This window comes from Aulonocara sp. 'chitande type north' Nkhata Bay, linkage group LG5 (genome assembly GCF_057382095.1).
Source record: "Aulonocara sp. 'chitande type north' Nkhata Bay isolate Kocher_YH1m ecotype deep benthic linkage group LG5, A_spYH_male_GT1.1, whole genome shotgun sequence".
Taxonomy (NCBI): Eukaryota; Metazoa; Chordata; class Actinopteri; order Cichliformes; family Cichlidae; genus Aulonocara; species Aulonocara sp. 'chitande type north' Nkhata Bay.
In genome coordinates this window covers 15,330,985-15,346,074 of record NC_141348.1, presented here as the reverse complement: position 1 = coordinate 15,346,074, position 15,090 = coordinate 15,330,985, and the positions used below count along the sequence as shown (strand labels likewise).

Genomic DNA, 15,090 nt, shown 5'->3' with positions numbered 1-15,090 from the left:
TCACATACTGAAGGTATAGTCTTCTAATGGTTCCAGCAGGATAAGAAACTGCTTAAAGCTCAAATAATCTCAAACTAGTTTCTTAAACATTACAATGGGTTCATTGGTCTCAGATTGCCTCCACAGTCACCAGATCCCAACCCAACACATGACATCTGGGATGTGCTGGAGTGGGAGCTTCACAGTGTGGATGTGCAGTCTGCAAATCTGCAGTGACTTTGTGATGCTACATCAATATGGGCCCAAAGCCTGAAGAATGTTTCCAGCACCATGTTCAATCTGTGCCACAAAGAATTTGACAACTCTGAAGGTAAAAACAGGGTCGAACCCAGAACAAGCAAGGTGTTCCTAATAATGGTGATTGTATATGACATGTAATTTATCAAACTGAAAAATATATAAATAAAACTATATAACATTACTCCAGCTGCTTACAAATAATTAAAAATATTTTTTTTTTCTTTTGGAGGTCAGAACAAAATTTAAAATAAAACATTTAGACTGTATTAAAATATTAAAAGGAAAAATATTATTTTTTATAAATTATTCTCCCTTTTAAATTTTGGAGCAACTTAAATCCTTAAAAACAACAACAACAAAACAAACAAAAAACCCCACGAAACGTGGAAATAATTATCATGTTTGAGTCATTGTGAGTTTGCTGCCAAAGTTGCTGAATAATTTTTGGAAAGGAAAACGGCTGCACGTCTGGATCTTTATTTCAACACAAAAATGAAAGCAAAACAAACTTTGCTCTTTCGCTGGCATTCATAGCAGTCGGTACGCTTAAAAAAAACAAAAAAAAGAAGTTCTAAATCCCATGACTGGCTGACTGCACTGTACATTTCCTCTCTAAAGCAGGGTGGGGCGCCCTCAAACGCCTCATCACAACAGCAACTTCACTCGGCTATAACACTGCAGCCATCTTGCACAGCGCACCGAGCGCGAATAACCTGTTAAATTCGGTTTGTTAGCTTGTCGCAAACCCAATTATTCTTCTACCAAACGACACATATTGAAATTCTTCAGCCGAATAGTTATCGTGTTAGTGTAAACACATCGCTGACAGTGTAACATTTGACGAAAACAGATTATCTCCGATACGATGTTGTTCCGTCTCGAGCAGCCCCTGGAATGACAGCTGAAGCCATTGGTACCGCCTTTTACACGTGGAGCAGCCAATCACAGCTCTCAGAAGTCCCTGCTCGGAGACTTTTAGCTGTTGTGCGCAAGCGCACGTCAGTCGGTAAGTACCTCACTTTTCACAAGCTCGCAAGAGTGTGAAGATGGCGGTTGGCTCTGGCCCGCTGGAAGAGCTCTTGTTACTCACAGGGGTGAATAAAGCGGTAGTTTGTCATTCTGCACGTTCTGTAGACTCACAACTGTCGTTCTTGTGTCACAACAACCACTGGGTTAGGGACGAGGCTGCCGGTAATTACATGGCTATAGTTCCGGGACAAGGGGGTAGCTCGAGCTAATGCCCAGCTGGGACTTGGTCAAGACGATTGCTAAAGCAGGTACGCTGTAAACTACTAATGTTGTTTTTCTCTTTGTCTCTCCTACTGTAAACGGAAAGCGATCGCCGGAGCTGACAGAGAAAAGCAGCAACTGTGACATAGTCTTGCCCCATTGCATTCAAGATTGTTTGTGCGCCTTGTTAAACAAGTTGAAGTGCGGGGGGTCTCTACATAACGAGCTCCCCATGGTTCAGCTATGGACGCATCGACGGCCAGCACGGACTCCAACACGGGACACGACCCTGGCAAAACACCTGTCGTTAGTAGCGGCGTAACTTTTCTCCCTAATCATCAGGGGAAAGTGGGCTCATACTCGGCGCAGACTTTCAATGGGAGCCAAACTATGAACTCTCACAATTCAGGAAACGCTGCCACTCTCAGGGGGACGATAGTGACAAGTGGCACTGGTAGCAGCAGCAGCGCTGCGATATCTGTCACAGCTGTCAACAGTGGACCAGTGTTGTCAAAAGGGCTGGCCGGTGTCACCATGCCCCCCTCTTCAAACAGTGTAATTCAGACCCCGCTCATGAACTCTCAGAGCGTTGTGGCTTCAGCTCAGCCTGTGAGCCAAGCAACGGGACCCACTGTGACACTCGTCAGGACGCCTATGCAAACCGTTGGGTCGGGTGCAGTTTTGAATGGAAACAATAGCGCGAGCCCTTCTGTGGCGGCCAGTGCATCGAGTCAGACAGGTATCGGCATGCAAACTCCACTTTTAAACAACGGCCAGCCTTCCAGTTCTGTGGCCATCAGCGCGGGGACGCACATCATCAAGGCAGAGCCACCCACAACAATAACAGAGTCGGCACCGCAGCCTACTGTCACTCCCGGCGCCGTCACCGTTCCCCGGACTTCTGCGGCGGCAGCTGCCGCTACTGGCGGAATCCGAGCTCTGGCACCTCAGATGCTGGCCCCAAGGCTACCCCAGGCTACACCGGGGCAACCCAGTATCCATAACATCCAGCTTCCACCGGGTGAGTGGAGTTAGTTGATAAGGCATTTGTTTCACACTTAACTGAGTCACCAGTTTAGTTCCTTTTTTGTCTTTCTGAACGATTGCAACAATGTTATCCCAGGACAGTATATATAGTACTTGCGTGCCCTCAGACTTACTACGAGAAGCACACTGAAGTCTTTAAGTCACACTAATTTGCTCATTTGTTATTTGCTGGTTACTGTTATTATGTTGATGTTTATAGTATGTTATTTTCTGTTTTCTTTTTTCTCTTTTTTTGACGGGTGTCAGGAATGGTGCTTGTACGGAGTGACAGTGGGCAGCTGCTGATGATTCCTCAGCAGGCTTTGGCCCAGATGCAAGCCCAGGCGCAGGGAGACCTGGCACCTCGGGCCACTACACCAACGAATGTGCCTCCAGGCCAGGTAAGAACATCATTTTCACAACAATTATCTTTCACTTCATATTAGTGACTCAGGCCACGTTCAGCCTGCACACAGTTGATGAAAACACCTGTTGAGCAGACTATTGGATTGCATAACTTGCAGTACATGGGGAGCAGCATTGTGGATCTTATTATTGGTCTTAAGCCTTGTAAAGCTGCAAGATTCATGCATTTTAACTTTTTATAGACTTGGATGTTGCTCGTCAACTTTTGCTTTTTGCCACTTAGGCTCCTGGAAACACTGTCATCAGCAGACAAGTGACTCCCAGCACCATCATCCGACCAGGCGGTCCAGCTCCTGCATCACTGACTGCAACCACTACTCTTCACAGACCACCTATCCTTCAGGTCGGTTGGCAGCGAAACATATTTGATTTCTGATGTGACTGCTTTGCAGTATTTTCTTTGTAATAGCGTGTGAGCTAGAGACACGAAATAATATTCAGAGCATGATATTTTCAGGCACATAGGCCATACAATGGAAACCTACTTAAGTTACAGTGTTTTGAGAATCGTCTGTTTGTTGTGTATAGGGAATGCTTTTAAACCCCCCAATTGCTTTTTAATTAGAAGTTATTGTGTTTATACAAAATGCGAACAATTTATGTTATGGATTTTACTTTTAGATGTCTATATGCAAGATTTAGTTTACTTAATTGCTACTTTATGCCAGAATGACTGCTATTAAGTCAATATTATATTGGGTGTAAAAGCAGTTAGAAAGCACAATTCTAGTAGTTTGGCTTAATGTTTACTTTCATGGACTGTTATACAAATGCTACTGCAGGACTGTTTTTCAGTGGTCATGTTGAGCTTTAATAGAGAAAAAAGAGGGAAAAATATCAAGTCATTTCTCTTAAGTGCATTTGAGTCAGAGTGTGAAGTCTTTTTTTCTTATTTTAATGATTACAGCTGTTTCACTGACAAACACGAATCTACAAATGTGACATTTGCTTATTACTCACTTTATTAAGTTTAAGAGAAATGACTTCTGTACTAGGATTACTGTCATTTTACCTTCAGCTTTGTCGTTTCGCTTCCATCTACGTGGGATGATGTACAGTGAGGTTGCTCACCAGTTATAACCAGTTATCACACTGAGTTAGTCATGCATGGCATTGGGAAATCTGGCACTTGTGGACCTTGTTCGACCTGGGAAGTTATGTGTTAACACACGCAGAAATATCTCTGCAAATTCTAAACTAGTAATGAACGACAAAAAAAGAACAATGGTTATTGGTGTCCAGACTTTCAGTAATATCTTAGTGAAGCAGCAAACTGAAATTATTCTTTTAAGGAAGAGCGCCCAGCTGAGACGCTGCAAGAGAAGTGCACCTGTTTCCTTATATAAACCTGAAGATTGAATGATTTACTTGAGCAACTGTGAAATGGCTTTAAATCTCATACTGTTCTCTAATGATGCAAATAGCTGTCTTTGAAACAGTTCAGCAATCCAAATGACATAACTTTATCCTTTTTCAGAGCTCAGTTGGGGCAGCAGTACCCGGAATGACCTCTAGGACAGTGAGCCAAACAGCTGGGACCACAGTTACCTCAGTAGCATTCAGTAAAGTGAGTTGTGTCAATTGCAATAGATCGAATGGAGTTGGATGACTGTGCTTTGCTGTGTATTGTAGAGTTTATAATACTTCATGTGATGCATTTACTCTATTAGACATATAATTACTGCAAAGGTCTTGAGTCATCCCTCATTTCTTTATCTTTTGCTTACAAGGCGCCAGATTTTCTTGTCATTTTTCAAGTGGTCTTCAGCAATAGTTCTTGAGGCTTTCTGGGGGTCTTTCAAAGTTTTTCTTTGGACATTGTCTGCTTTTCACTCATTCCAGTCCTTGGACTTAATCATTTTAAGAGGGAAATGTTTTCTTCTTCTTTTTTTAAGCCACTTAACACTGATTTATAAACCATTCAAGGATTTTTAAAAAGCACCTAACTCAATGGATGAACCAGTGTTTTGTCTATACATAACACACAACCTGACAAAGAACTGATTTTAAATTGTATATTTGGGCATTTTTTTACTAGCAGCTTGCCACGGAAATACATCATTTCTTCCCAGTTCTTTTAGTTGACTCTAGAAAAAATGTCAAAGATCAGAAAAGTTTGACAGGCATAAAATAGTACTTTAACAGCAACAAGGTGATTCCCAGAACGGTAGCTTACAGCTTACCTGAACTTAAAAACCAGACATACGGTGTAGTGTGCCCTAAAAAAACGTCTGGAAACTGGACAAGTGGAGGACAAAAGAGTGGCAGCACTAAGCCATGCTCTCAACTTTGTGGGAACAGTTTCAAAATGACTGCGCATCAGTGTACAAAGCAAGGTCCATAAAGACATGGATGAGTGAGTTTGGTGTGGACAAACTTGACTGCCCTGCACAGAGTCCTGACCTCAACCTAACAGAACACCTTTGGGATGAATTAGAACAGAGACTGAGCCAGGACTTCTTGTCCAACATTAATGACCTCACAAATCCACTTTTGGAAAAAAGTCAAAAATGTCCATAATTCTCCTAAACTTTGTGGAAAGTCTTCTCTGAAGAGTTAAAGCTGCTATAGCTGCATATTAAACTCTATAGATTAGGAATGGGATATCATTCTGGTTCATATGCATGTGAAGACCTTTGGCAATTTAGTGTATGTCAAATTTGTGAGGTTTTATGGAGTCATGAATCAAAATTTTAGGTTTAATTTGTCATCAATATATACTCGGCGTGATAATAATCCCAGAGTATACCTGGATAGAGGAACACTTGGAACCATCAGTCATGGCCTCTCCAGAGCTTGGAGGTTTACATTATTAAAGCAGTGTGGGATCATCTCTACAGAACAGAACAAAAAGCCAACATTCAAAGAAGCGGAGAACTATTCCTGAAGACTACTTAAGAGTTGACAAGAAAGCTTACCTTAGAGCTCAGGCTGTGTTGAAGAATAAAAGGCGGTCATTCCAAATATTGAATTTCCACATTTTAATAAATCACAGCACACATTTTCCTGGCAAAATGTAAAGAAATGAGGACTAAAGAAAAGACGACTTGCACATTATTGTAGTGTATTTTTTTTATTTTTTTTAAAGTTACTGTTGTGTATAACAGAATGTTGTTGTTTTTTTTAAATTGGGTTTAATTGGGTTTTTCTGTTTCCTTTTTGGCAGGAGACAATTGAGAATGTGAAAAAATGCAAGAACTTCCTCTCCACACTGATCAAGCTGGCATCCAGTGGAAAGCAATCCACAGAAACTGCAGCCACTGTTAGGGAGCTGGTCAAGGATCTGCTAGTGAGTAAACCTGAGGCTCTCTCCACACTGATATCATTACAAAATGCATCATAAGCTTTTTAAATAGAGAGAAACACCCACTAGTATGAGATTCATTTTCTAAGAGAAGCAGGCAGGCAGGAGGGGATAGGATGGGTTTGATGTGGGTGCACATCAAACACATACATACCACCTATGTATACAACTCAAAAAAGAGAAAGAGAGACCTTTTGGAAGTGATTCTGAATGTATTTTTTGTGTAAAAACTCCTGGATTGTGTTTTAGATTGGACGCACAGACGGTACAGTCACCCACATTCAGCTGTCATTATGTTATTGTGTTTTATTAGGAGGGCAAACTGGAAGCTGAAGAGTTCACCAGCAGATTGTACAAAGAGCTCAACTCCTCACCCCAACCTTATCTTGTGCCTTTCCTCAAGGTAAGTATAATTATTGCATCTTTTTACAGTGACCATTAAAATGCGAGGCTTTGTGTGTGCATTTCCTTTAAGTTTGTACATAAGGGTATTGTAAGGGTAATATTTGTCCAACTGTCTTCATTTTTTAGAGAAGCCTCCCAGCTTTGAGGCAGCTCACCCCAGACTCAGCAGCTTTCATCCAGCAGAGTCAGCTCGCCCAGCCAGCCTCAGGTTCAGTCTCCTCCACCTCTACCACTCCTACTACAGTGGTCCTCGGTAGCCCAGCCCCTCGCCTTCCTACACCAGTCAGTAGGCCCCTGCTCCAGCCAGGCATTAACAAACCAGGACAAATACCCTCACTGGTAAGTAAAATTCATTTAGATGTTGACTCAGGTAGCTCTTGTTCCAGTTAGATGTTACAAGATGTTTAATTGACGTTACACCTCACTGAATAAATGCTGCGTTCTTTCTGTAGAGCATTGAAACTGAAACCTCTACACACAGAAATGATGTTTTCTTGACTTCTGAATTCTTGCTTATTCTGCTCCAAAAAGTCTTTGAAGTAATATTGATACTTATTAGATGAGGTGCTAATTAGCAGACGATCCTAAAATCTGGCATTCCACCTATTTAAATGGGGAGAAGACCTCATTTAGCTGTTTAGTATCACTGTGTTCACCAAAAGAAAAGAGTTGTTTAAGGAATAAAGGACCAAAGCATTGCCAAGCATGGTGAAGATAAAGGCTAAAAGAGTCTCCAAGCATCTGATCACTGCTGACTTGCACACATCATATTTAATGGCTATTTGGTTATTGATGTTGTAGTGCACCAATGAATGAACTGGGCAGAAAGGTGGGAGAAGCCACCCAGTAAATCTGAGAGAATTCTGCATAGTTTACTCAGACTAGCAGCAGAGTAATGTAGAAGTCTCATCTAGAACGGTTTCAGAAATTCTACACTACAAAATATTCAATATGTCTGTGAAGGTTCTCAGTCATCCAGGTCATGGTAACCTAAGAAGCTTGGAAAGAAAAGCGACTGGACTTCTTTAAGACATTTCTTGAAGACGTTTTTCCTCTCATGAAACTAAAGAAACTTCTCAGATGAGAGGTTAAACGTCTTCAAGAAATGTCTTAAAAAAGTCCAGTCAGTCACCACTGCTACATTAGGCTTTATCTAACAGATGTGTGAAGTAAAAATGAGATGGCAAGAAGTTCTGAAGGAGTTTCACTATTTACTTAATAACAATAATACAGCGTACAATATAATACTTTTCAACTTTTACCCTTTCAGGTTCTCCAGCCTCAGCAGCAAAGAGCACTTCTGAGACCTCAGGTAACCTTTCCGACAACCCCCGTGATGACTCTCAGGAATCAGGCCCCTAGTCACATCGTGCTGGGACAGCAGCAGGTCCACCTTAAGGAGCTACAACCAGGTGAGGATGTCAGTCTAACAACACTTCTGAATGTGTGTATTTGTGCATGTGCACCTTTTATTGGGTGATTCGCAGTATTTGTTTTTTTGTGAGTCAATGTACTTAATCTGTTTTGTCCCTGCTAGTTCCCCTGAGGCCAGAGGGGCCGCCTGGTTCTAAACAAGTCCTTGTTGCAGCCTTGACCCCAGCTCAAAAAAACAAGCTCAAAGAGGCGGGTGGTACTTTCAAGTAAGTGACATTTAAATGAGTCCTTCTAGTTTTGTTTGTTATCAACAAAAGGTTTACATGAAAGATGAAAACCAGCAACTATAGTTAAGTAATAATTAAAGGCTTAAGTAAATGTCAATGCATCTTTTCATTGCTTCAAAAACTCTAGCTGGCTCTAAACGGGATTAAAAATTGAATTGATAGTTTTGAAGTCTTAGTATTGTGCGCCATATTTCATGAATGAATTTCATGATGAATTTTTTTACTTGCTGTCTATTGACAGAGATGATGATGACATCAATGACGTAGCCTCCATGGCCGGAGTGAACCTGTCAGAAGAGAGCGCCAATATCCTCGCCACCAATTCCATTACAGTGGGAGCGGTGACGCATTCCTGTAAGGACGAAGCGTTTCTCTCCTGTGCCGTACTGCAGAGGAAAATGCTTGAGATCGGTGAGACACTACAGGTTTCTCAAGTGATGCTGACATTCTTTGAGCTGTCCACCACATTGGATGTAATACAAGTGCCATTTGCAAACGAAAAATGTGCATTCCCTGAGTGGTTTGCAAGTATTTCCTGGAAGGTTGACAATGGTCACAAGCAGGGTGCTGCACTAAAATCTTTCTTATGATAAGCTACTAGAACGCCAAAAATGCCTGAAGTTTGCCGACTTGTCTGCAAATACTTTCTAAGTACTAGTCAAGCAGACTAGACAATGTTCTGCTTCAAAGTAAAAGGTTTGCCTTTGTGTTGGAGCCAACATTTCCAGTTACTTTCCACAGTTATACTGTAGCTCGGAAAGTAGCTGGAAAGTGTTGCGTGGAAGTCTGCTAGTGACCAAAGTAACTGCAAGGTTTTTGCCATCTTGTGAGGTAAATGGTGAATGGTCCGGTTCTTATATAGAGCTTTTCTATTCTACCAGAACACTCAAAGCGCTTTCTGTTGAGCGAATCATTGTCAGGAGTCATTGAATGGTCTCTAGGGGCTTTAGCACTAGATTTCCCAGGTACAATCAACCTCGAGCAACAACTTTCATCCCGTCTTTTTCCCTCACAATGGATGGCTACCAGATGGTCACCCACCACTGTGGGTGTTACTGCGGCCTTATTCACTTTATCCTACACTGTAACTATCAACATCCAAAATGGAAGACAAGATAAAGTCACGTGGTTTAGCACTCAGATGCCTGCAAAATCCAATACGACGTTTGTTGTTTTATGAGCCTCATAACACTGTTGTGGTTTTTCTGCTCCAGGTAGGAGGTATGGTGTAACAGAACTCGGTCCTGAGGTGGTGAACTACGTCTCGCACGCTGCTCAACAGCATCTTCAGAACCTACTTGAAAAAGTCTCCCAAGTAGCCCAGCAGAAAAACATCACTTTCAAGGTTTGTAGCCGCAAAATGTTTTTCCATTTGGTTTTAATGTCCAAATGATAGGTATGTCTTGCAGTAAATGAGTTGGAACACAGCCTATTTAATATAAAATCTTAACACCTCTTTCACTTGGCAGGAGGATAACAACCATGAGCAGAGCAGCGATGTTCGTACTCAGCTGAAATTCTTCGAGCAGTTGGACCAGTTAGAGAAACAACGAAAAGAGGAGCAGGAGAGAGAGATCCTCCTGAAGGCAGCTAAGGTACAGCATCGCTGACAGATATCAGTATATTTTGTAGACAAAATATACTGACAGGCTTACATTGATGTTGAATGGATCTCAGTGCTTGCACCACGTGGTCTTAGGTGTTTTTTTTGTTGTTGTTGTTGTTTTTCCCTGCGTGCAATGCGTTCTTAGTTAGTTTTTTTTTCTTTGTTTAATTTGTTGCATCTTTCTTGTGTTTCTGCAGTCTCGAGCTCGGCAAGAGGATCCAGAACAGCTGCGTCTCAAGCAGAAGGCAAAAGAGGTACAATAAAAAGACGACTGTCCACAAAGTTTGTTTCCCTATATTTATGTAGTGTATGATGAATTTGCGTGTGTGTGTTTGTGTTGTATAGATGCAACAGCAGGAGTTGGCTCAAATGAGGCAAAGGGAGGCCAACCTGACAGCTCTGGCAGCCATTGGCCCCAGGAAGAAGAAGAGGAATCTGGAATCACCGTCCTCTTCTGCTTCAGCCGAGGTGACATAAAACAAGAAAATCTCTTTTGTCTTTTTCATTTGCACAGATTTAGCAAGATGTTGAAAACATTTCTCAAAGGTTTTGGGCCATAATGACAGGATAGCATCACATAGTTAGTGCAGGTTTGTGAGCACATCCGGGATGTGAAGTTCACGTTCAATCACATGTACAGTTCTACTGTATCTTCCCGTTCAACCTGACAACATGCCCGGTGTGGGGGGAAAGAGACCAGTGTCTGTGTGCAGAAGTCCAGACGTGTGTTGCGTGCATCTGTGCACATGCGTTGGTTATATCTGGGGGTGCAAGATCAAACTGTGGCTTGGTAGATTTAATTTATTATCAATCTCAGAATAATGATATTAAAAATGACATTAATTTATTGCATGAGTTGGGAAATTAGATCATTGATTGATTAGAGAGCCATCACCAGTCACGACCCTAGTATACAGTGATTGTAAAGGGGAGGACGTGGTGTTTAAATGATGGTCAGTTGGGGCCCTAAGTGTTCCAAGAAAATATCCCCACTCCATTTCACCACCAGCAGTCTGAATTGTTGCTAGAAAGCTGGATGGATCCATGCTTTCCTGTTGTTCGTACCAAATTCCGACCCTACTATTTGAATGATATCTTTTCAATTTTTTGTTGTCCAGTTTTGGTGAGGCTGGGTGAACTGTAGCCTCAGTTTCCTGTTCTTAACTAACAGGCGTGGCACCCGTGTGCGCTTCCGCTGCTGCAGCCCATCTAGATCGAGGTTCAGTATATTGTGCTTTCAGAGATGATTGTCTACATACCTTGATTGTAACTTGTACTTATTTAAGTTACTGTTGCCTTCCTATAAGCTCAAAGCAGTGTGGCTATTCTTCTCTGGCAGCAACAATTTTTGTCCAGAGGACTGCCTGGTAGAAACCCCAGAGATGGTTGTTTTGGAAAATTCCAGAAGATCAGTTTCTGAAATACTCAGAGCAGCAGCCTGTCTGTCAGAGTTCAAAGTCAATTCAGTCGCATTTCATCCCCACTCAGATTCTCAGTTTGAATCTGAGCAGGTCATTTTGACCACGTCCACTTTCCTAACGCACTGCGTTACTGCCACATGATTGGCTGATTTAATAGTTGTGTTAGCAAGTAGTTGAACAGGTGTACTTAATGAAGTGGCCAGTGGGCAGACTTGTAAATGTGATGAATAGTTATAAATTAAACTATGTGTGTATAAATGTGTGCATAAATTTATTAATGTGTGTATAAATACCTGTCAGAAAGTCGTCGTGGATGTTTATCTGACAGCCTCCTTAATAACAGACCGTGTCATCTTGAGTTTATGTAGAACTTTGGTTTACTTCCTTGTGGAGGGCAGTATTTGCTACGGTGCTTGAACAAAAAGAGAACAGAGGACCGCACGACTCAATGGCACAGACGTTATGTAGAAAGGTTGGATATGTCATAGCTGGTGCCAGATGGATAGCGTATTACCTTGTGTTCAGATTCCACTGGGTGCATTAAGAAGATTTGCTTCTCCTGATTTTTTTTTTTCTGCATAATATATTTGTCATAAAGAAATGGCTAACATTGGCAATAACTGTCCATTTTTCTCCCCGGAGATCGCTAGAGCCAGACAAAGTTAATTTGGTGACAGGCTGTCACTGAGAGTCCACTCTAGCCTGACAAAAACCTGCTAGCAGTTATCTGAGCACTGCTGAGAAAGTAACAGAATAAGACCTGTCATTAAATCAGCCAGAGCATTACACTCATGCACAATGTCAACTGATAGATCACATGTAAACAGGTCACTAGATAAATTCATTTAAGACAATGGAACAGCCACTGTTGTTTCTCACACTGTGACTAGTGCTTCCTTATGCTTCCTGCACACAGGGTTTTTCTCTAAAACCTTCCAGCCTGATCTAATTGAGGGAAAAAGTTCTAAAATTGTAACTAAGCGGCAACATCTCAGTCCTTGAGAAAGTGGTTTATCCTATCATCATTTCTTTACTTTGTGTCTGTTTACTTTGATCTCTCTTATATTGTCAGTGCCTTACAGTACACGATTACACCTTTTTTTTTTTTTTCAGTCAAAAAGTTAAAAAAAAGTCTATTTCTTCTGGTTAATTTCAGAATCTTGCAATAAACTTCTCTCCTTTGTTTAATCTGCTTATATTATATTGGTTAACATTATTATTTAACTGAGAAAAGCTTAAAAAATATCCAGATAAATGTGAACACGTGCAAACCCATTCAGTCATTAAACTCTGCTGCCGCCAGTAACAGATGTCACACGCTCCCTTTCTTATGCCCCTCTCCCTTATCTTGCAGGGATCGGGAACAGGTCCCTCTCTGTCTGGTGGGCCTGCTTCATCAGGCTCCAGACCCACACGGCAGCGCATCACGCGCGTCAATCTCAGGGACCTGCTCTTCTGTTTGGAGAATGAGAGATTTACCAGTCGCTCCCATTTCCTCTACAAGGGCTTTCTCAAATAGGCTTGATGTCAAAGAGGAGAGGTGAGGAGGAGGAGGAGGAGGGGGCGGGCAGGAGACAATGAAGTGTATGGAGAGACCAACAGCTCCCACCACAGAGAGGGAGCATAAGAGACTCTTGTATGTGAAGAGGAGGAGAAAAGGCGACCTGGCACATTATAAGGTTTATCAGATACACCTGATTACCTGAAATACAATAGTAGCCATATTGGATGGCCTCTCTACCTCCCTCCTCATATAATGCCTATTTCCTTTCAGAGCAGTCACTGACCGAGACCCTTTTTATTTAATCTTTTGTCATGATGGTGCAAAAAAAAGAATATGTTTTAAGAAGAAGTTTTTTTTGTATGAGTAAATGAAATATTGTACAATTATGCACTGTAACATAGTACAGTTTATTTTCTAAACGTTTGTATGCATATTAGGCTTGAAAGCAATGAAATCATTTGTTTTATTAGACACACCAAGAAATTTTATTGATGATTGATTTTTATGTGTTGGTTTCTGCAGAATTAGTTTGAACTCCAAACTGTGTAACCTACTGAGTTGCCTTCCTATGTATAAGCCATACAGCCATCCCTAAGCAATCAAGCCCCGGTGTTACTAATGCAGCCGTAGCTCACTCAATATCTGTCAACTTTACTTGATTTTTTTTCCCTCCACTGTATTTATTTACTAAACTCATGGTTAAATTAATGTCTAGTTATTTATTTAATTTCATGTCACACCTCATTTGCTTCATGTAGCTTAAATTCCAAACAAAATGTGCATTTAGGACATGTTAAAAATTAGTGTATAGCTTTCAGTGTGTGAAGGCCAGGGGTGCTCTTTGTTTTCTTTTTCTTGTTTTGAATCTGCAAATGTTACTTTTAAAATTAGTTCTATATGTATTGATTTCTAAAACGTAGATTTCTGAAGGCTTTTAACCTGTATTGCTATACCAAACATACATCTACCTGAAACTCTATTTTTGTAGTTGCCCACCAACACATTTTTACTCTTCTAATGGTGACTGACAGTGTTCTCCAATCATTTCTTTACCTGCTTTTATTTTGGTGTGCTACTGGACAGCCCCTTAGGATTTTGGTATCAATGACTTCAAAAACTGGAGTTTCTTCCTGTATATTTGTAAATGGTACACCTAGTTTTACACATGGTTTTGTATAGAATTGAGAATTTATGCATACAGCAGTAAGAAAATCACATTTTCTCTATTAAAAAGTTTGAATAAATAATGATTTTACAGTAATCGATGTGGTTGCGTCTTTAAAGTGATTTCTGAGAGTCATAAATCATAATTTTCTTTTGTACTTTTTTTTTGTAGGGCACTAGGGGGCAGCATTGCATTATTGGAACTGGCTATACACAGGGTTTGGTAGTGATATTTCTGAGCTAAATGCCTTTAATTCCTTCTTACTCTACCTGTTCACAGATAATTCTACTTAATCCTCTAACATCTGTAAAGCCACATGTACCACACTCTGCGTGTCCCCACGGGGCTATACAACCATCTATTAAGCAAAACTCCCAGGAGCAAAACACTCAGCTCTTAACCCAAAAATGAAATCATGCACGCAGTCCGCTTCTTTGTGGAGCTGTCTTGTTCGAGTCCGTCTCCATTATCAGCCCACACAGTGCACTGGCAACAGCTGCCACATCAGCTGCTACATTCACTATAAACCATAGGCTGGAAGTAATTAGGCCATTCTGCCACTGGGACAGTAGCCTGATGTTACATTGATTAGGAGCAGCTTTCGTATCTGTGCCGACCAAACGGGAACAATAATATTTGGATCCATCAGTGGTTATGAACCATAGTTTCTTTTTTTTTCTAATGAAAGTTGATCTGGAAGCCACTAGATGGCAATAGCTCATTTCTTCTCATTGCTAGGCTGTGTTCCTCTTAATACTTAAAATCCTGGTTACATTTGGGTGAGTTTAGAGTTCATGTGTTCATATGTTTACACCCGCAATACAGACCTCCAGTTAAGACTGCCGTTCACTTGGTGTTTTGCATAACATTTGGCATCAGAAGGAGATGCAGTCTGCTGTTAATAATATAAAAGCATGGCGCTGCTGCGAGAAAGCACAGACGTGAAGAAAAAGAAAAAGCAAGCTTTTGGCCACGAGTACAGAACCAGTGTGGCGTGACAGTCCCTCTGTCTGGTGGCGGTGGTGATTCAGGTAAGGCCTTGCCCCTTGTGCCTCAGCCCAATCCAATATTTTTCCATGTAATCCCCCTTCCACTCCTCAAC

The 15,090-nt window shown here is 41.3% G+C and overlaps 1 protein-coding gene across 2 annotated transcripts; it reads left to right on the top strand.

The window, feature by feature from the left end:
* The first annotated feature begins 901 nt into the window (after window positions 1-901).
* On the top strand, window positions 902-14,070 carry taf4a (TAF4A RNA polymerase II, TATA box binding protein (TBP)-associated factor). 2 transcript variants are annotated; one of them, XM_086291579.1, is made up of 16 exons: window positions 902-1,246; window positions 1,577-2,491; window positions 2,764-2,897; window positions 3,146-3,265; window positions 4,400-4,489; window positions 6,089-6,211; window positions 6,540-6,629; window positions 6,758-6,970; window positions 7,902-8,043; window positions 8,169-8,271; window positions 8,534-8,703; window positions 9,507-9,637; window positions 9,762-9,887; window positions 10,096-10,152; window positions 10,244-10,366; window positions 12,674-14,070. In XM_086291579.1, exons 2-16 carry the CDS (start codon window positions 1,714-1,716, stop codon window positions 12,836-12,838), a joined length of 2,565 nt encoding a protein of 854 aa, XP_086147705.1. In that variant the 5' UTR covers window positions 902-1,246; window positions 1,577-1,713; the 3' UTR covers window positions 12,839-14,070. The 2 variants fall into 2 exon arrangements, with proteins under 2 accessions (XP_086147705.1, XP_086147704.1); XM_086291578.1 differs by lacking the exon at window positions 902-1,246 and adding an exon at window positions 1,255-1,431.
* Window positions 14,071-15,090: the final 1,020 nt, after the last annotated feature.

What these genes read in the sequence shown, in the direction of transcription:
- taf4a (XM_086291579.1), top strand. Translation starts at nt 1,714, where the DNA reads ATGGACGCATCGACGGCCAGCACGGACTCCAACACGGGACACGACCCT. An exon ending in GAGGCGGGTGGTACTTTCAA is followed by an intron (nt 8,272 to 8,533) that starts GTAAGTGACATT and finishes GTCTATTGACAG; the next exon opens with AGATGATGATGACATCAATG. An exon ending in GAGGAAAATGCTTGAGATCG is followed by an intron (nt 8,704 to 9,506) that starts GTGAGACACTAC and finishes TTTCTGCTCCAG; the next exon opens with GTAGGAGGTATGGTGTAACA.